General features: G+C 35.5%; 1 protein-coding gene across 1 annotated transcript; it reads right to left on the reverse strand.

The window, feature by feature from the left end:
* Window positions 1–5,823: 5,823 nt before the first annotated feature.
* LOC107572022 (ribonuclease T2-like) lies at window positions 5,824–21,792 on the reverse strand. Its single transcript, XM_016258423.1, has 13 exons — window positions 21,689–21,792; window positions 21,394–21,533; window positions 17,881–17,935; window positions 17,720–17,769; window positions 13,840–13,897; window positions 13,692–13,756; window positions 13,493–13,606; window positions 11,606–11,651; window positions 11,000–11,074; window positions 10,006–10,019; window positions 9,425–9,470; window positions 8,819–8,893; window positions 5,824–6,355 (listed from the first exon to the last, which is right to left on the reverse strand). Coding segments are annotated over exons 2-13 (732 nt in total). The 5' UTR covers window positions 21,396–21,533; window positions 21,689–21,792; the 3' UTR covers window positions 5,824–6,223.
* Window positions 21,793–22,798: the final 1,006 nt, after the last annotated feature.

Genomic DNA, 22,798 nt, shown 5'->3' on the forward strand with positions numbered 1-22,798 from the left:
AACTATAGCAAATAATCTGTTAAAAGCCACTTCTTTCCTTTATTTAAAAAGACATAGTGATTTGGCAGGTTTCTGTGTGCAGGTTTCTGTTTTGCACACCTTCATTTCGTACACAACTTATTTCAATTGTATATCTGCTCCAATCGTTCAGAGAAATCTTATTCTGTAAACCAAACGTCATATTTTAATTAGTAACATCTCTGTTACTTAATAAAACATCATTAAATAATTAAAATGTATTAAATAACAATTAAACATTGCATATTGGCAGTGTCGGAGGCAATCAGGTTTTGTAATCGGATTACTTTTTTTAATTAACTACTAAAGTAACGCATTACCTTTAAATTAACAATGAAATAGAGTTTTTTGTTTAAAAAATGACAACAAAAAATAAGTAAGCCCAGCCTAGGTGACAAAAAGTACCGCGAAAGTAATGTAATGCATTACTTTCCAAAAAAAGTAACTAAGTAACAAAAGTAGTTACTTTTTTATGGAGCAACACAGTATTGTTATGCATTATTTTTAAAAGTAACTTTGACCAACACTTATTACGAGTGGGAAACTCTAAATTTTCTTTAAGCCCCGAGTTTCCGAGTTGGGGGCGTGTCAATGAGAAAAATGGCGGAATCGATGGATGCAATGTCTGTAGTTGACGGTACATTTTTGTTTAAATTGATAGTTTAGTTGTCCTATAAACTTAAATTGGTCATGTTCTTTTTACGCAGCTGAAATCCAAGTAAAAAAAATGCAGACCCTGTTGTATTTTCTTGTAATTTATTAAAAGAAGGTTGACTTGAACGCACCTGATGTCGTAATTACGACTTGTCAACTCGTAAGTACGAACTTGTACAACTACGAACGTCCCAGGAAGACTTGAACGCAGCATAATTATGACACTTTTTACTCCAGTTAATTTTTTTAATTCAAAAGTTCAAATGTTTACAATATCTGTATTCTATTTGTATTTCTATTACATTGTTAGCTTAACATGCTAATACTTTACTGAATACAGTATATTTGTATGGCACATTGCGTTGCTACCTTATAAGACAGCATCCTATGCAGGCATTAGACAGCACACTAGGGTTTGGAACAGACCTCCGTCCACTGAGGGGTTCTGTATAACTTCAAATGGTCCCTGATCTTCAGATAGTAAAGCAAAAGTACTGTCAAGCGACAGAGACACAGCTTCAGATCTACACACACACAGCTCTCACTCATCATCACTCTTTCAGCTTGGAGGACAGCAGTGACTCAGCCCTGACTGTCCACCAGCAAACCACTCTCAAGAAACATGCGGAGCTCTTTTCACATATGAATGAAAGACAGAGAGGTTTCCAGGCAGTGATCTGTAGCCATTAAGTTTGAGCCTGGAACCCCTCAAGTCATTTGACTTAAAAGCCAGTTGACGTCTGTCTGTCTTTATTCAACACAAGAAGAGCAAATCTGAAGCCAATGTGAAGTCAAGGATCACATGGTTGCGCTTTAATCTATACTCACCAAGAAGAGATATTGTGTGTGTGTGTGCTAAGTGGTTTCAAAGGAGTTCAAATTAAGTTCCCACGAATTTGTTCCCGTGCAGGTTTCTGTTTTGCACACCTTCATTTCGTACACAACTTATTTCAATTGTATATCTGCTCCAATCGTTCAGAGAAATCTTATTCTGTAAACCAAACGTCATATTTTAATTAGTAACATCTCTGTTACTTAATAAAACATCATTAAATAATTAAAATGTATTAAATAACAATTAAACATTGCATATTGGCAGTGTCGGAGGCAATCAGGTTTTGTAATCGGATTACTTTTTTTAATTAACTACTAAAGTAACGCATTACCTTTAAATTAACAATGAAATAGAGTTTTTTGTTTAAAAAATGACAACAAAAAATAAGTAAGCCCAGCCTAGGTGACAAAAAGTACCGCGAAAGTAATGTAATGCATTACTTTCCAAAAAAAGTAACTAAGTAACAAAAGTAGTTACTTTTTTATGGAGCAACACAGTATTGTTATGCATTATTTTTAAAAGTAACTTTGACCAACACTTATTACGAGTGGGAAACTCTAAATTTTCTTTAAGCCCCGAGTTTCCGAGTTGGGGGCGTGTCAATGAGAAAAATGGCGGAATCGATGGATGCAATGTCTGTAGTTGACGGTACATTTTTGTTTAAATTGATAGTTTAGTTGTCCTATAAACTTAAATTGGTCATGTTCTTTTTACGCAGCTGAAATCCAAGTAAAAAAAATGCAGACCCTGTTGTATTTTCTTGTAATTTATTAAAAGAAGGTTGACTTGAACGCACCTGACGTCGTAATTACGACATGTCAACTCGTAAGTACGAACTTGTACAACTACGAACGTCCCAGGAAGACTTGAACGCAGCATAATTATGACACTTTTTACTCCAGTTAATTTTTTTAATTCAAAAGTTCAAATGTTTACAATATCTGTATTCTATTTGTATTTCTATTACATTGTTAGCTTAACATGCTAATACTTTACTGAATACAGTATATTTGTATGGCACATTGCGTTGCTACCTTATAAGACAGCATCCTATGCAGGCATTAGACAGCACACTAGGGTTTGGAACAGACCTCCGTCCACTGAGGGGTTCTGTATAACTTCAAATGGTCCCTGATCTTCAGATAGTAAAGCAAAAGTACTGTCAAGCGACAGAGACACAGCTTCAGATCTACACACACACAGCTCTCACTCATCATCACTCTTTCAGCTTGAAGGACAGCGGTGACTCAGCCCTGACTGTCCACCAGCAAACCACTCTCAAGAAACATGCGGAGCTCTTTTCACATATGAATGAAAGACAGAGAGGTTTCCAGGCAGTGATCTGTAGCCATTAAGTTTGAGCCTGGAACCCCTCAAGTCATTTGACTTAAAAGCCAGTTGACGTCTGTCTGTCTTTATTCAACACAAGAAGAGCAAATCTGAAGCCAATGTGAAGTCAAGGATCACATGGTTGCGCTTTAATCTATACTCACCAAGAAGAGATATTGTGTGTGTGTGTGCTAAGTGGTTTCAAAGGAGTTCAAATTAAGTTCCCACGAATTTGTTCCCACAACCTAATTCATTCCATTGATTTAGTTAAATCATGAACATGTTATTTATTTATATGTGATCCTGAATCACAAAACCAGTCATAAGGGTCAATTTTTCGAAATTGAGATGTATACATCATCTGAAAGCTGAATAAATAAGCTTTCCATTGATGTATGGTTTGTTAGGATGGGACAATATTTGGACGAGATACAACTATTTGAATATCTGGAATCTGAGGGTGCAAAAAAAATCAAAATATTGAGAAAATCGCCTTTAAAGTTGTCCAAATGAAGTGCTTAGCAATGCATATTACTCATAAAAAATTAAGTTTTGATATATATACGGTAGCAAATTTACTAAATATATTCATGGAACATGATCTTTACTTAATATCCTAATGATTTTTGGCATAAAAGATAAATCGATAATTTTAACCCATACAATGTATTTTTGGCTATTGCTACATACTAATATATACTCCACTCTCAACTGATTTCAGTACAGATTGGTGTTAGAATGAAAGGTTACACTTTACTTGAAGGGGTGTGCATAAGACTGACATGACACCTTCATAATCATAACATGACACCTACATAATCATGGCATGACACATGTCATGAATATGAAGGTTTTTATGCATGTTTATGACAACTGTCATTAAGTGTCATTCACTCAGTTATGTAATTTTTAATGCAAATATGACATTGTTTGAGATGTCTTTGTTATGAGCTATGGTTAGGGGTAAGGGTTAGGGTAGGGTTAGGTCAAATAATGTCATATTTGCATAAAAAATGACATAACTGAGCTAATGACACTTAATGACAGTTGTCATAAACATGCATAAAACCTCCTTCATATTCATGACATGCGTCATGTCATGATTATGAAGGTGTCATGTCAGTCTTATGCACACCCCTTCAAATAAAGTGTTACCGAATGAAAATACCATTTTAGAAATAAACATAGAACTTCTTTATCCTATGTAATCCCCAGGTAGGATGGATCTCAATTAACTTACATCTCAATCATAGAATCGTCTTCTACGCAAAGAATACATACGATACTGACTGAGAACTTGGCCCAAAAAAGTATAGAATCAAGATTTCCACCTTTTGGATGTCTTCACTGTATAAGTGTTGCCTTAAAATGCTTCCTACATTGACAGCTTATTAGATTTTTGAACAGTCATCATCTGTATGTAACAGACAAAATATTGTGATGAACAAAGAAAAGGTTCGGTTCATTTCTTTGCACAATTAGATCAGGAGACGGTGCAAATAGCTGCATATATTCTCAGGTTTTTTTCTGCTTTGGTGTCAAACTGTTTGGAAGGTTTTATGTCAACATCTTATATACTTTAAGCCTCCTAATTTCACATTCCACATACGCATCTTTCACTTTTGCTCCTTGTTGTGGGAAAAATAGAGTTAGTGTAGTGTGGAACCATCAGCAAATACCAACTGTGAGAAAATCATCAGTGAACATCTTAACAACCTTGCATTACAAAAACAGGTATGATTATGAGGAGGAAGAGATGTGTACATGTTAATGAAGAAGTCCTTCTCATCACATTCCCTGATGCAGGGCACTGGCAGTCAGAAACACCTAAATGGCCTTATAAAAAAACCCCTCCATAAATCGTTTGAACATGCGGTTGTTGTTTCTATCAAGACAAGGACACTGCAGAGACACAAACTGAAGGCCGCATGAATTGGCCTGTAAGTACCGCCACACAAAGACAGTTCAGCGGGGACACGTACAGAGTTTTCAAACACACAGGAATATGGGATTTTCTGTATTTATTCAATTGGCATTGCATTACAAAAAAGTTTTAGTTACTGGTGTTTAAGTAAGGCATTTATCATATACTGTAAAAGTAACAAACCTTTGTACCTACTGTATAAAAAGTCTTTAGCCAGCAGTATAAATGCTTCCCCAGTATAAAATCAAAGATTAGGCCTGTCTTTTAACAAGCTGAGTTGCGTCTGATATGGTTGTCATCTAATAATTGTGTTTGAAAAAACTGTTAAAAGACAGAAAGACACTGTTAATTTTGTGCAAATTGTAACTTTTCTCCCTATAGTCCACTACCATCATCCTTTCATAAAACGTACATGTGAACAACGTATCTGTAAACAACACCATGTTGTGATTTTTTTTTTTGGGCAGAATGCATGTGCTGCCCTCCAGCGGCAGAAGCTTAAATGTGCATTATGTGCAACTGCTGCCATTAGGCCCAAAGCTCCACACCTACCACATATTTTACACATTAACAATGCAAATTAAGGCATGAATGGCCTCTTTCAATCCAAATCATAATAACAAATTTATCAGATGAAATATATTAGAGGCAGAATATTACAGCTAAGCTAGACTGAAAGAAAGAAACAAAGACTTAATCAAATAAAAAAGATTTGGTTTGCTTCAAGGGTCACTGAAATTACTGCATTGTGATTTTTTAATGGAAATGGAGCACATTGTTAAAAAATCCTTTCTCTCACAACAGTGGTATATTATCTATTTTGTCGAACATTTATACATCATACTTGTATGGTTTTACTGTAATACAATTACTGTACTACTAAATGATAATCATTTAGAATAATGTGAATTGGAGAAACGTTAAATGTCTAGATGCACAGTGGTCAGGTGGGATGTGTGTTTAACTGTCATGAAAATTGTGTTATAATGCTAAAAACCTTTCCTAATGTATAACATGTTTCATTAAGATTTTTTTTCTTTCCTTGAAACTTTGTGGTAAATTTGATCTGGACATGTTTTTGTGAAATTCACCCAAGGACGAAAAATAAAGGAAACAAATACAGCAGTATGGCTCAGTAAGATAAGACTGTAAAACCTACAAGATTAATAAAAAATGAACCCAGTAACCATAGAATACAGCAGTCTGTGACGCCCTTAAATCTTCACTAGATTGTTCCAGCATCATCATTTAAAACAACAAAGGAATTTAATGTGCGATTATTTGAAAAGATAGTGTAAACAGGAAAGATTTTCAGCGTTTCAAAAACTCGACAGAATGAATTCTCGTCTTGTTATGCTCAGTGATTCCACACTCGCACACGAGGTCTGGGGTTGCCCACCTCTATGATCTGCTGGGCACTGGGGGTAATAGACCGGCATGGAGTGATCACACATGCTGAGCTCTCACTGGCCACTGACAGCCACTGCGGGGATGTCATTGCTCCAGATTTCTTCGGTTGACTTTTCGCAGTCGATCAGCTGGAAATCCCTGTCAACGCAGATCTCTATTTGGCCCAAAATCTGAACCTGGCCTCCCTGAGAAATACAGTAAGAAATGAGATTTCACCTTAGCAAAACTGATGGCAAACTGTGCATCTAACTGCTGCCCTGAGCAGAGCAGTCTCACTCGATATCAAGTCATGAGGAAATCAAAATAGACTTTCATAAAGGAATATGTTCCTCTATTATAAGTCGCTCTGGATAAAAGAGTCAGTTAAGCGCATAAATGTAAATTATGTTGATTACCACAAAAATAAATTTGACTTGACTCTTATTTTCAGAAGTAAAGGAGAAGTAAAGGTACTTACTTATATTGGGAAAATGTTTTAAAGACTTAAAAGCAGAAATGTGAAGCTTACATATAGTAAAACTTGCAGTATATATTAAGTGAGCCGTTAAGTTTTATGTTTTCATGGCAACAAAGTTGAAAAAGTTGATAGATACATTTTATGTAGAAAAGGTTGTGTGATGTTTCCTTACTAAAATCATAGGTATATATAGGAATCATGGAGTTAAATTTAACTCCATGATTTTTTAAGACTCTTTCCATACATTTTAAGACCTCATTGCCACACCAAGTTTTAACCGGTTACATCGGCAACCCGTTTACTTACATTTACTATAACTTGTCATTAAAACTTGCAGTATATATTAAGTGAGCCGTTAAGTTTTATGTTTTCATGGCAACAAAGTTGAAAAAGTTGATAGTTACATTTTATGTAGAAAAGGTTGTGTGATGTTTCCTTACTAAAATCATAGGTATATATAGGAATCATGGAGTTAAATTTAACCATACATTTTAAGACCTCATTGCCACACCAAGTTTTAACCGGTTACATCGGCAACCCGTTTACTTACATTTACTATAACTTGATTGTAAGATAGCACAACTAAACAGACTTACTTTGTGATAACTCCTTATCAATACAACATAATTCAGAAGTGGCGAACGAAGCACAAGAGAATTAATTGAGAGACTAACCAATGCAACCCAAGAAACAAGAATTAGATCAATAAACAAAACAACTGACAAAACTTATTGAGGAGGGAAAATAAAGCTCTCCGAGCTAACGGGGCAATGAGTTCACACAGTATATTCAAAAGTTGTATTTGTCACATCAACTCAAACCATAGCTGTTTTGTGGAACACTTCTCATGACAAACATCTGACTGATCAGACAGGTTTAACTGGGATTACGGAGTGCTTGATTTGATGCAGAATTGACAGAATGTCAGTATTGCACCTGATCGTGTCTGAATGATCATGGAAGGTAAAATAATGATCACAACTATTACATCATTTTAATTGTGCATCCCAAGCCCATGCCAGTAAAAAAAACAAAAAACAGCCCAAACTAGCGCAATTACCATGTCCCAAATATAAAAATTTAATTTCCATTCCTAAAATACATATTTTACACTCACTGTTATGCACATTTATCATAAACACAGCTCAAAATGCTTCCTACTAGTGTGGCCCAAAACATTTAGCACAGTTTTATTACAGGTAGAGTGCAAACTGTTTCAGTACAAGTATTTCAACCAAATGTAATTTATGCCATATTTCAAACCTTTAACCCATTGGGGAAAATCAACCCATGGCAACAGTTTAAAAGCAGCCCAATTTCATGGAAGAAAACAACAACAACCCTGCATGCAACACGAGCTGCAGAAGTCAGATTTGACTAATCATGGGTCAAAAGTAAGCAGAGATAACTGACAAGATGTTGGAGGATTTGCTCCTCAACAGATCCCGAGCTCATTGACAAATATCTTTTATCGTAAGGTGTGCTCCCTTTACACAGTGCGAGCGCGATCGCGAAATCGAAAGTGAACTACGACTGCGAGCGCTCATTCAAAAGGGATTTAAATACCCCACATATTGATAGCGGCACCCTGATGCGCGAAAATTATATACAATATTAGAATGTTTGCGGGAGCAGACACAAAAATTGCAGGAGTGGATGGGAGCATGCGGTAATGGTCAGAAATTCAGCGTGAGCGGGATCAACAAACCCTGCGCTATCACGCAGCAGTGCAGTCAGTCAGTGAGCGCCATAACGCCATAACACAAATCTTGCGGGATTCCATAAATAAAATACACAGAATCCCACTATTCGACAAATATACATAATGAAAAGATGAAAAGATGTGTAATACCTTGGAAAATGACATTTAAGACTTTAATTTTCCTTAAATTGATTTGTCAACTTTTAATACTTTTTAACGCCCTGATAGTGATACTACTCCTGAAATGCCCATTTATGGATCAAACCCATTCACTTCCATTGTAAATGCCTCTCTGTAACATAGACATATTTAAAGAAAAGAAGGGGCAAGTCAAAATGATTTTTTTTGTGGTAATCACCAGTATGCCACTGTTGTGCTGTTAATGGAATATTTAATACACTTTCCTTTTTGTGTTCTTGTCTTTTTATCTTCAAACAACCTTTTCAACCTTTTTTCTAACCACAAAGGTTGGTCTTTCTTCATTCATACCTTTCCTGGATGGACGCACTGAATCTTTGTCTTCACATTGTAGAAGCTAGTAATGGCTGTCTCCACCTCATCCAGCTATAAAAAAATAAATAAATACATTTACTCACAGCTGACCATAATCACAAGATTCTTGTTTACTTCAGCTCAAAAATAGAGAAGTTGAAAAAACGCAACTAAAGATTGCAAAACGTCAGGCTATGAGTGTTGAAATGCTGATGTTGCGGCTGGGCAACAATAACGCACACAGAGGTTTAGGAAAATTCTTTGGGGCCTCTTATTTGATGGATGATACTTTTGGGAAATTTTTTACCTGGCCGTTATTTCAATTATATCATTCACGTAATCACAAGTTGTGGAATCACAGACAGGAACAGAAAACAGCAGGCTGAACCATTACAGTAAACAACTTTAACGCAACCCATGCAGCTGAATTATTTAAATATATAAAAAATATACATATATATACAAATCGATCACAGACTATACGTGCTCTACCTCTCAGGTCAAAGGTCAAAGAAAAATATTTACTTCATCTTCAAAGGACCACATATAGTTCAGTGTCTCTTAAATGATAATTACAGCAGCGAAGGGAATTAAAGTACTTACTGTGTAGTGCTGCTCAGAGGGCACGATTCTGTTGTTCTTTAAAACACTGAAAACACAAAAGACTCATGAGGAAACCAGTGTCAACTAGTGCTGGGTGGTATGATGCTATTGGTTAACACATTTATGTGAGATAGCAGAAATATGTTAAACGGTAGTGTTTATATAACTACGCAGCCATTATGGGCTGGACTGCTTTACTTGGGACGTGTCCCAAACTTGTTATTAAGACATGTAATATGAATCAATGTTTTAATTGTTTATGCTTGCCGAGCAGCATTGTTATTTGCTACATTAAAGGGATAGTTCATAATTTACTCTAGGACTGGCCTCGACTAAGGATTTTTCTGGTCGACTAGTAGTCGTTCATTTTAGCATTAGTCGACCAATCGCACGTTTATTAATAAACCATTTAAATCATTATAATGAGCCTTTAATTGCCTATAGCCTAATAAGCACTCAAGCACATGCATAAAGCTTGCCACAGCGCACCGGCAGAAGTAATGATTATGAATGTGTCAGGGAAAAACAGTAAGGCGACTGCCTACTAGTGTGGCCCAAAACATTTAGCACAGTTTTATTACAGGTAGAGTGCAAACTGTTTCAGTACAAGTATTTCAACCAAATGTAATTTATGCCATATTTCAAACCTTTAACCCATTGGGGAAAATCAACCCATGGCAACAGTTTAAAAGCAGCCCAATTTCATGGAAGAAAACAACAACAACCCTGCATGCAACACGAGCTGCAGAAGTCAGATTTGACTAATCATGGGTCAAAAGTAAGCAGAGATAACTGACAAGATGTTGGAGGATTTGCTCCTCAACAGATCCCGAGCTCATTGACAAATATCTTTTATCGTAAGGTGTGCTCCCTTTACACAGTGCGAGCGCGATCGCGAAATCGAAAGTGAACTACGACTGCGAGCGCTCATTCAAAAGGGATTTAAATACCCCACATATTGATAGCGGCACCCTGATGCGCGAAAATTATATACAATATTAGAATGTTTGCGGGAGCAGACACAAAAATTGCAGGAGTGGATGGGAGCATGCGGTAATGGTCAGAAATTCAGCGTGAGCGGGATCAACAAACCCTGCGCTATCACGCAGCAGTGCAGTCAGTCAGTGAGCGCCATAACAGATGAAGTCAAATCTTGCGGGATTCCATAAATAAAATACACAGAATCCCACTATTCGACAAATATACATAATGAAAAGATGATACAAAATGTAATACCTTGGAAAATGACATTTAAGACTTTAATTTTCCTTAAATTGATTTGTCAACTTTTAATACTTTTTAACGCCCTGATAGTGATACTACTCCTGAAATGCCCATTTATGGATCAAACCCATTCACTTCCATTGTAAATGCCTCTCTGTAACATAGACATATTTAAAGAAAAGAAGGGGCAAGTCAAAATGATTTTTTTTGTGGTAATCACCAGTATGCCACTGTTGTGCTGTTAATGGAATATTTAATACACTTTCCTTTTTGTGTTCTTGTCTTTTTATCTTCAAACAACCTTTTCAACCTTTTTTCTAACCACAAAGGTTGGTCTTTCTTCATTCATACCTTTCCTGGATGGACGCACTGAATCTTTGTCTTCACATTGTAGAAGCTAGTAATGGCTGTCTCCACCTCATCCAGCTATAAAAAAATAAATAAATACATTTACTCACAGCTGACCATAATCACAAGATTCTTGTTTACTTCAGCTCAAAAATAGAGAAGTTGAAAAAACGCAACTAAAGATTGCAAAACGTCAGGCTATGAGTGTTGAAATGCTGATGTTGCGGCTGGGCAACAATAACGCACACAGAGGTTTAGGAAAATTCTTTGGGGCCTCTTATTTGATGGATGATACTTTTGGGAAATTTTTTACCTGGCCGTTATTTCAATTATATCATTCACGTAATCACAAGTTGTGGAATCACAGACAGGAACAGAAAACAGCAGGCTGAACCATTACAGTAAACAACTTTAACGCAACCCATGCAGCTGAATTATTTAAATATATAAAAAATATACATATATATACAAATCGATCACAGACTATACGTGCTCTACCTCTCAGGTCAAAGGTCAAAGAAAAATATTTACTTCATCTTCAAAGGACCACATATAGTTCAGTGTCTCTTAAATGATAATTACAGCAGCGAAGGGAATTAAAGTACTTACTGTGTAGTGCTGCTCAGAGGGCACGATTCTGTTGTTCTTTAAAACACTGAAAACACAAAAGACTCATGAGGAAACCAGTGTCAACTAGTGCTGGGTGGTATGATGCTATTGGTTAACACATTTATGTGAGATAGCAGAAATATGTTAAACGGTAGTGTTTATATAACTACGCAGCCATTATGGGCTGGACTGCTTTACTTGGGACGTGTCCCAAACTTGTTATTAAGACATGTAATATGAATCAATGTTTTAATTGTTTATGCTTGCCGAGCAGCATTGTTATTTGCTACATTAAAGGGATAGTTCATAATTTACTCTAGGACTGGCCTCGACTAAGGATTTTTCTGGTCGACTAGTAGTCGTTCATTTTAGCATTAGTCGACCAATCGCACGTTTATTAATAAACCATTTAAATCATTATAATGAGCCTTTAATTGCCTATAGCCTAATAAGCACTCAAGCACATGCATAAAGCTTGCCACAGCGCACCGGCAGAAGTAATGATTATGAATGTGTCAGGGAAAAACAGTAAGGCGACTGCATTAACATTTCAATAATTTCTAGATAAACTAGTGCTTTCTTTGTTTTCGTCTTAAGAGATGAAGTCGGAGACACTGACACTGACTCGTCATCTCCGCAGTAGTGGACGCACCTGTATGCATGTTTCATATGGATACATAATCTGAAAATATTAGTTTTTTTCAGATTCATTTGAAAGTAGACATTTCACTCTCTATAGATATAGTTTTAATGTCTGTAAGTCAAAGATATACATGGCGTTTTGCACTCAAGTTCACAGAGACCAAGACAGCAGAAAGCGCATCCTGTTTGCTTTCATTATTTTACAAAAGCGTAATGTTTTGTTGTTATTGTGAGTGCACACAAATAAACGTAGAGTCTTTACAGATTTGAAAGATGTATTACTCTGCTCTGTATGACCAAAAATGACAGAGTATTTTAAGAGCAAGTAAGTGCACCAGCGCCTCCATCTGTCCTGCAGTGAGCACGCTGCTGTTCAGCTTCCACACTCCACACAGACACTTCAACAGCGCATGTTTCTCTAGGTTAACATTAGATTGAGCGGCAATGTAAAGTTGCTACTACTTACATATTTCAGATGATAATCCATATTTGAGGTTGATGAATGATAGTCGAGCATTTGGATGCACTGTATTAACACAAAGACCAGCCGCTAACGATCTGTCCGTCACGGACTGTGTGACTTCGCCTGTGGACTTTTTAAAATATATTTTTTTCTGCAACTAAGCAACTAATACAATTTTGGTCGACCAAGCCTCTTCTGGTCGACTAACGATTAGTCAACTATTAGGGAACAGCCCTAATTTACTCATCCTCATGTTGTTCCAAACCTTTATAACTTTCTTTCTTCTGTTGAACAGAAAGGAAAATATTTTGAAAAATGTTGGTGGCAGCCATTGACTTCTATTGTATGGGGGGAAAAATACTATGGAAGTCAATGGTTACCAGCATTCTTCAAAATATCTTCTTTTGTGTTCAACAGGACAAAGAAATTCATGCAGGATTGGAACAACTTGAGGATTAATAAATTATGACAAAAGTTTAATTTCTGGTTGAACTAACCCTTTAATATAGAATTTAAATTGAAGTGCGTCACAGTTGTGCATGTAAGTGCTATTTTACAAAAGCTCTGAGTGAGGCTTCAATCAGAATTTTGAGTCATAATTATCAGTTTTATAATATTAGTTACTTTTTAACTGAAGTGTTACATAATGTGTGTGTGTGTGATGAAAGAGTTGTCATTTATAAATACTCTCATCTTTTGCTTTGTATCCATCTCACAAATTCATAATGTACTGAAAGCCACAAAATCAGGTTGTATAAGAACTACTGAAAACAAGGACTTACTTAGTAAGGTTAAACTTGTGGTACAGCTCAAGAGCTTTGCTGAAGTATTTATGTTGACTGTTCAGAGACTCTGCTTTTGCAGCACAGGTTCCATGTTTTGTCCATTCATATTTCCTTAGCAAAAAAAACACACAATAAAAAGTCCATTATTTACTTTAATAAATAAATAAAAAGTACATTTGCAAGTTTTTAAACATACCAAAATTGGGGGGAGGAAGGTGCTCCCAGATCTGGCCAATATTTTTTCATCTCTGGTATTAAGTCCTGAAAAACATGCACACGTCAAGCACATGTCCACTGAACTAAATATATGACATTCAACAAGACGAGCAAGGCAAGTAAATTACTTCAATCAAACTGGCATTAAAGTGCCAGGATGTATTGCACCTCATGCCAGTGTTGGGCCTGCAACAACAACAAACATTGCTACTGACACAAACTATAATCATCCTTACAATCACTGGCATTTTTCATCATTATCCGATGGTTATTCAGATCACATGACAACCAGGGTTGCACCAATATAAACATATGGGGAAAATTTATTATGCATTCATTCGGCAGACCTTTTTATCCAAACATCATTTATCATAGGAGTCAACAATATTGCATGTCAAGTTTAAAGTTTAAGCTATATTAGTATAGTATAGTAGCTTTTTGGCTATAGGAAATGTATTTGTTTATGGTTGTGGATTAGTTAAGTGATTGCGGAACGTCTCCCTGAAGTCGTCGGCTTTAATTATTACTACAGGGCCCGTATTCACAAAACATTTTATCTTACCACTAAGAGTTCTCCTAAATAGCAGTAAAAGTTTTTATCAAAGAGTTTTCTCTTAAAACCTATTCACAAAGCTGCTGAGACAAACTTGTACTAAGGAATAGACAGAAGTCTTAAGCTAAGAGTAAGGGCGGGGTTGACCCTGTTGCTATGGATACTGTCAGCAGTAGGGCTGCATGATAAATCGAAATGGATTCGAGATCGCGATTCGACAGAAGCTGTGATTGTCATGCGTATCTTTCAGTGAAGCACAGTTCTGTGATCAACAGTAAATCTCCATCCAAAGGCCAGAGGGCGCTCTCGCGCTGAAACTCCAAATACGCCTCGCAGAAGAAACCCAGAAAATGCCTATCGCTGCAGCTGAATAAACAGAAGATTCAACTGCTTTCATTGATTCAACGTGACTAATAAACACACGACTACGGCAATATACGGGTTATCTGAGTTCTTATTATTATAATTTTCATTAAAATAAAGTATATTTATAATGCAATGCCTTTATCACTGCTTAAATACTATGAAATATGTTGCGTGCCTTATTCTGTGTAAGAAGCCACATCATCTCACAGAAGGATTTATTTCAAACACTCGACTGACATTATGAAGTGAGTTTGGAGTAAAAATATGTTATTAAATGTGGTATTTTCACATGCTTTCAGATGGAGCAGCATTTACTACACAGAGCCGTAGTTCACTGAGAAGCTATGCAAACAGCTGTCATTATCGCGAACGATTTCTTCGATTTCAGAATCTTTTTTTTTTTTTTTTGCGTAACTTGTCAGTGAACTACTGCTGTGTGTAATAAATTCTGCTCCATCTGAAAGCACGTGATGATGATTTCCTGCTGAATACAGAACCGGCTTTTTTAACAAAATGTGCATGACAATTGCATTCGATTAATCGCGCAGCCCTAGTCAGCATACTTACTAACTATGCACACAGTGATTGGCTGATAGTCTCTGTCAGAGATTTATTCATAGAAATATTGTAGAGTGCAATATGATGTTGCCATATTCAAATAAAAGTTTTAAAATAAAAATGTTAATTGTCACATTCAAATAAAGATTTTAAAATGCAGACTAAGTGTCACTAATTAAACAAGTAGGCTATATATTCATCTAATTGTCAGCCTCTTATGCTTCTCGTAAACAATTAGTCAATATGCATTAGGGCTGCCCCTCGACTAAAGATTTTTCTGGTCGACTAATAGTCATTCATTTTAAGCATTAGTCGACTATTAGTCGCACTTTTATTAATAAACCATATAAATCATAATAATGAGCCTTTAATTGCCTACATAGCTTAATAAACGCTCAAGCGCACGCAAAAATGGCTTGCCACAGCGCACCGGCAAATATAGTAATTATGAATGTGTTCGGGGAAAACAGCAAGTAGGCTACACTGCAGTAACCTTTTAATAATTTATTGTTACACTTGTGCTTTCTGTTTTCAGTTTAAGAGATGAAGTCGGCGACACGGACTCGTCATCTCCGCAGTACGTGCCTGCAGGTTTCATACGGATTACATAATCTGAGAATATTTGTTTTCTATTTGAATTGGTTCATTTAAAAGTTACACTCTCTATAGATATATTTTTGATGTCTGTAATAAGGCAAGCATACACGGAGTTTCGAAGTGATGCGCTCAAGTTCACAGAGATCGAGACGGCAGAAAGCGCATTCTGTTTGCTTTCATTATTTAACAAAAGCACAACGTTTCGTTGTTATTCTGAATGCACACAAATAAACATAGAGTCTTTACAGATACAAAAGATGCATTACTCTTATCTGTATGACCAAAAACGACGAAGTATTTTAAGAGCCAATGATCGCACCGGCGCCTCCATCTGTCATGCAGTAGCCCTGTTCAGCTTCACACTCCGCACAAACACGTGAACTGCGCACTTTTTTCTAGGCTAACATTAGATTGAGCTGCCATGTAAAGTTGCTACTACATACATATTTCAGATGATAAGCCATATTTGAGGTCGATGAATGTTAGGAGAGCATATGGATGCCCTGCCTGATGTACTGCATTACCACAAAGACCAGCCGTTAACGATTGGTCCGTCACGGACTGCATGCATGATTTCGCCACTTCATGTGGATTTTTTTTTCTGCGACTAATAAAATTTAGGTAATATGCATATAAACAGCCTTTTAATTAGCAGAGTAGAATAATCATGGCTGATAGTAAGACATGCAAACATAAAAGAAAACCAAACTGGACGCGAGAATATTAAGGATATAGGCTAATCAAAAATTTGGCGTTGGGATAACCTCCTAACAAAGCCGATTCCTTTTTAAAAGTTCATTATCGTCAAATGTTTCTAAAATGTTTATATTCTGAGGTAGATTGCTGGCAACAGCCATTTTAGGATAGTTCAGATTTGGTCTTAGTGACTTAGGAGTCCTCTTCACTAATCCTAACGTTTCACAGATTTAGGAGCTATTTTAGTGCTAAAACGCTTTGTGAAATACTCTTAGAATAAATATTTTGGAGTCCTAAATTTAGGACTGACACACACATAATTTTTTAAGATTTTCTCCTAAATCGGCAAGTTATGAGCTACTTTTAGCCTTAAGATGTTTTGTGAATACGGGCCCTGATGTGTAGCATTAAATTAGATCCGTGCAGTACAGTATGACTTACTATGTAGGCTGTCTGTCTTATTAATGTTAATCACAAGATAAAAGATTGCTGCTCTTGATTGAATTGCTTCTGTAGTTTTAATAATCAATTTATTTGTAGTGAACACACTGAAGTGATTTTTACATTTGATTATTTTTCTTTAATTGAATGCTTTTGTTTAGATGCACTAGGCCAATTTGTTTCTTTCTTATATTTGTTCTACTGTTGTTGTTTTGCATCTGTTTTTATTTTTAAGAACAAAGATAAAATAAAAATATTTATATTGTGATTTTTAATATAGTAATTAATATTAAGAAACGAAGTGGAGGAAACAATGCAATGTTGCTAGGTGATTTTGCTTTGGAACCTTCAGAAAACTTCAACTTGAGTTTTCTCAGAACTGACTTTGCTGACTTCGTCGACTTCAAATGGGTATAGTTCAGAATGTAACCATTTTAGGATAGTTCAGATTTGGTCTTAGTGACTTAGGAGTCCTCTTCACTAATCCTAACGTTTCACAGATTTAGGAGCTATTTTAGTGCTAAAACGCTTTGTGAAATACTCTTAGAATAAATATTTTGGAGTCCTAAATTTAGGACTGACACACACATAATTTTTTAAGATTTTCTCCTAAATCGGCAAGTTATGAGCTACTTTTAGCCTTAAGATGTTTTGTGAATACCGGCCCAGATATTTAGCCAATATGATGGCTGATATTACAAATCTATACTCTTTAATCAGTTTTTTCCCCCTTCTTTTTAATTCAGTATGCATTGCAATAAAACAATTTTACTATAAAGTCACTGTTCATAACCTACCATAATCCATGCAGAGTCCAAAAGCTTAAGTTTGTTGTACATTTTTCCACCTATAAATGAAAAACAACATAATTTATCTCCTGATACCCAGTAGAGGAGCAATATGTGGTGCACCTGCGGTAATGGCAATAAAACAATGGAAAGTAAATGCAATACAATACACTGCAAAATGTCTGTGGCCAATGCTGGGTCAGGATGAGTTTTGTCCATTCTCCCCTAAAAGAAGCAGTCGATTCACTATTTGTGACTTCAGGGTGACAATTGCAATCTGACAAACATTTTGCACAAAACATGGAATCTAAAAACGGCTTCATTTGTATGTGCCTATGCAGAAAATGTGGCCACAGTAGCAAATGTGTATTAAAATTGGGCATGCAAATAGTTGAAGATCATTAACCAAATTATTTTAGCTGCAATGCACCAAATTCTCATTTTGTGATTTCTATTATTCTGAATAGTATTTATCAATAGATTTAGATTTTCATTATCGTACTTTTTATTGGTTTACAGTAATGAATACTGTGACAATGTTTATTAGTGGTTGTATTATTTAAATGTCATAAATCAAATCAAATTATTTAAAACAGTACAACAAGTACTACCATAATGTTTAAAATAAAATAATAATTATTATTACAGTCATAATGTCGTTCTGTGTGGAGAGGTGCTGATATTGCATTTGGTCTCGTTCTGTATCGCGTATCTTGTCAGTGTCTGCGCTTGCTTGGCCATGTGTTGTGGAGAAAATAAGGAAAGGGTGTTCAAGTGCCAGCAGAAAAGAGTGTAAAGAAATAGTCTTTGAGAGAAGCAGTCTTTATGAGCGGAAGTTAAAAGCAGCTCGTAAATGTATTTAATTGTCTCATTAGTGTTTAGTGCAGTTGTCGTTGTTAGGAAACACTTGTTTTGTTTACTGTGTGGAGACGTGCTGATATTGCATTTGGTCTCGTTCTGTATCGCGTATCTTGTCAGTGTCTGCGCTTGCTTGGCCATGTGTTGTGGAGAAAATAAGGAAAGTGTGTTCAAGTGCCAGCAGAAAAGAGTGTAAAGAAATAGTCTTTGAGAGAAGCAGTCTTTATGAGCGGAAGTTAAAAGCAGCTCGTAAATGTATTTAATTGTCTCATTAGTGTTTAGTGCAGTTGTCGTTGTTAGGAAACACTTGTTTTGTTTACTGTGTGGAGACGTGCTGATATTGCATTTGGTCTCGTTCTGTATCGCGTATCTTGTCAGTGTCTGCGCTTGCTTGGCCATTTGTTGCGGAGAAAATAAGTAAAGTGTGTCCAGCTGAATTAATGTAGTATTTTGTTAGACGAGTATAAAAAGCTTAGTTTACTGTGACAGCGGTCGCGGCAGCCATCGCGTGAAGGCCTCCTCGTGTGAAGACCGAAGAGTGTAAAGACCATCGACTCTACCGTGCGAATCCACCGGGCAGGGACACCGGCAAAGTATAAGTATCGCTTTTTATTTCTCCTCTTTCCTACTACTTGTTTCGCTTCTGTTTCAGTTTTTATAACCATTTCTTACTATGTGTCAGTAAGTTGTTGTTTTTTTAGCATGTGTGTTTGGCAGTGTTATTTTTTAGGATTACTGATAAACTACTGTCATTTGATTTGTATTATTTGTATTTGTTATTTATTTTAATTTTAGTTACATTATGTCTGAATTTATTATGTCTGTATAGGTCTTTTATTAAGTTTTTTGTTTGATATAATTTTAGTTATTTTAATACTTCAACAAACTAAATGGAAATGAAATAATATATATATTGAATTTATAAATGTGTATGTATATATGTATGTGTGTGTGGTTGTACATACACATATATGTAGTTGTTTTTTTAGTGTTTGGCTTAGTGTTATGTTAGAATCATTATTATACTCATACCTTTTGTTCTTTAATATTTTGAATTGTTCTTAACTTTATTTTTTTGTTTTTCATTTAAATGTTTTGAAATTTTGTTGTATGCATTTGTCACTTTTATTTAATCTCTTTATTTTTAAAATCTGTATAGGTAGTATTTATAAAGTTTTCGCTTTTAGTTTAGGATCTGTTTTAATTGTTTTAATACTGCAATTGATTTGCTTCTGTTGTCCTCATTTGTAAGTCGCTTTGGATAAAAGCGTCTAATAAATGTCTAAATAAAATAAAATAAATAATGTTGTGCAAATATTTCACATGCAATCCGCAAACATGTTTTTAGAACATTTCCTCAAAAAAGTACTGGGAAAGAACAATGATTTTCATGACATTTGTGTCAGCATGACTAGTGTAGACAAGATTCCTAACTCATGAGCCGTTTTTTTTCTAGTTGAACAAAAATACCTGAATTAATCAGGAATTGTACCAAGAACGGTTAGTGTGTTCTGTTATCATTGCTGTAAAAAGTCATTAAAAAAGTCTGCATATGTATAAATTGTTTACCCTTTCAAACGTCTTGTATTGTATATAATGTTTACTCTGTAACCAGTGTTGGGGGTAACTCATTACAAGTAACGCGAGTTACGTAATCAGATTACTTTTTTCAAGTAACTAGTAAAGTAACGCATTACTTTTTAATTTACAAGAGAATATCTGAGTTACTTTTTCAAATAAGTAACGCAAGTTACTTTTTTTCAATTTATTGACTGACAGCTCTCCTGTCCCCATGTTGAGAGAAATCAGAAGATGTTACTGTAGTTCTAAAATAAATATGAATATGCATTAATTCATCTCACTCACAAAAAAAAAACAGATTCAGAATTCCTCAAAATGAATAAAAATAATGCAACTCAGAATATGACGCAAACCTGCAAGAATTAAATGTTAAACAGCACAAATATCCTTTATGTATTTAATCCCATTCTATTAACCAATGTCTTTGCTTCTGATCTTCGATGATCCAGTTCAACCGTACTAATAAGCACAAATTACTCTAGACAAACATCTGTGCGTCTTTTTTTTTATTGCTGAAGTGTGTTGAAATGTCTTCTTCTGCATTCTACTGTACGGACTTAAATTTACTTTCCCTTCAGCCTGAGGCTTATTCATTTCACTTTTGGTGTGAAAAGGCTTTTATATTCGCCAAAAATAGAACTTTTTTATTTTAAAAACAAACAAGCAAGCTCTGTCCAGATTTAAAATGTAACACAAAAGTAACGTAACGCACGACTTTCCATAAAAAGTAACTAAGTAACGTAATTAGTTACTTTTTTATGGAGTAACCCAATATTGTAATGCATTACTTTTAAAAGTAACTTTCCCCAACACTGAGAGTAGATGTCTGCATGAATAAATTATAAACATGTATTTATACTTATAATGTGGTCTGAAGATGTTTGTATTAAGCAAACTTCAAATTTTTTCATGGCCATATCTGTAATGGGAAAAAAAAATTAGGTGTGGTTTGATTTCAACTGCCAATTTTCATCCTGCACACAATAATTTAAGTGATTTAGTTTTATTAACAAAACAAATCGTTCTGGATGTTGAACAGCCTTTCCAAGAATTTCACAATAATTTTTAAGGCTCAGCCAGTTTATAGGCTGTACAAGGAAATAAACCTAAAGTGTATCTTGATCAATAAAGAAGGGAAAATACAAACAGGATTTGTACAATATTGATTGTCCGACTGCACCCAAACTTAAATTTTTATCAATAGCCTATGCACAAATATATTTATCTAAATGTATTTGCGTGACATTCCGAGGATGGGCAAAGGCTGTTGGCCAGAAAAATCCAGCACAAAGTATGACAGCAACTGCAATGAATCTCATTCTTCCAGATGGTGCAAGTCCGTTCATCTTACAGAGGACAAAAGATAATTTATTATTAACGTACACTGTAAAAAGAAGAAAGAAAAAAACTTCTATAAGACAAAGTCATAGCATAGAGCATATCAAAGTTGCGACCAAAAGTAACATATTCAAATGTGAGATAGATACTGTAGATAAATAAATAAACAAGTTAAATAAATAAAACCTTGAACAAACTTACGTTAAGACGTCAGTTACCTGTTATTGTCTGAAATGAAGCCTGTTCAAATTACAACATTTTTACGTCTTACTGATATGAGAGAGCACTAGTTTTAAACGTTTTTATTTAGTAAGTCATTTGAAGGCCCATTGTGTCACAATTCGAACGCGACTTCAAATGCGTCCTCCGTTTCTCCGGCAAAAGAAGGATACATCAGATGGATCCTTCACAGCCTACCCTATCCCAGAATTCATAGCGCGCCGGGGGCGACGGGACTTTTATTCAAACAAAATAGTGGGTGATGGTTCTGTGGCTGCCAACGAATACACTTATAAATGTAAGTATTCTGTTTTAATTTGCTCAAATAGCTAGCAAAACAAATGTTAAAAGTCAGGGGTCTTAAAAATGTGAACAGATTCATTTGTTAGGTGGTCTGAGGCAAAATAACTTGTATTTATTCAATTAGAGGGCTGAATTTGATCATTCCTGTACTTGGGACAACAACTCTGCCATTGTGGCTCGGAGGTAAGGCATTACCCATCTGTAATATTTCCACTGGACCTCTTGTGTTCACAACAACTAGCCCTCACCCATATATAAAGCCCACAACAACAAGACAAGTATGCCAATAAGGCTACTTAATAAGTAGACAAGTCTTTACCTTGTATTTTTATTTTATTTTATTTCATTTTTTTATTTTGTATGCACGTCCTGCTGTCATATTTTCTAACCTTACGATTGCAGCCCTGTCTTAATAATTTTGTTTCCTTTTTCCTCTTCTTTTAGGACAGTTTTTGAGAAAATGGTGCTTCTGGGAAACTTAAAAATGAAATGAATGAAGTTGTTTATTACTTTTGTAATTTAAGTTATTTGTAAATGAAGCAAAGTCATTTCTGTGTATTGTTTTAGTTGAAACTTGTAAATAAAAGACAAGAAGTAGCTCAGGAAATTGTTAATTTTTGCAAAGCCAGAAATATTTTGTTGTACAGCAACAAATATGCCTCCTAAAGTCTCTAATGACAAATTGTATTAATAATTAATGACATAAATTGCAGTTGATCACATGACTTGACAGCGCACGCGCAGTTGCGACGTCACGAGGTAAACACGATCAATGCACAGAAGCCTGTG

This window comes from Sinocyclocheilus grahami, unplaced genomic scaffold (assembly GCF_001515645.1).
Source record: "Sinocyclocheilus grahami isolate Dianchi unplaced genomic scaffold, SAMN03320097.WGS_v1.1 scaffold1683.1, whole genome shotgun sequence".
In the NCBI taxonomy this organism is placed as follows: domain Eukaryota; kingdom Metazoa; phylum Chordata; class Actinopteri; order Cypriniformes; family Cyprinidae; genus Sinocyclocheilus; species Sinocyclocheilus grahami.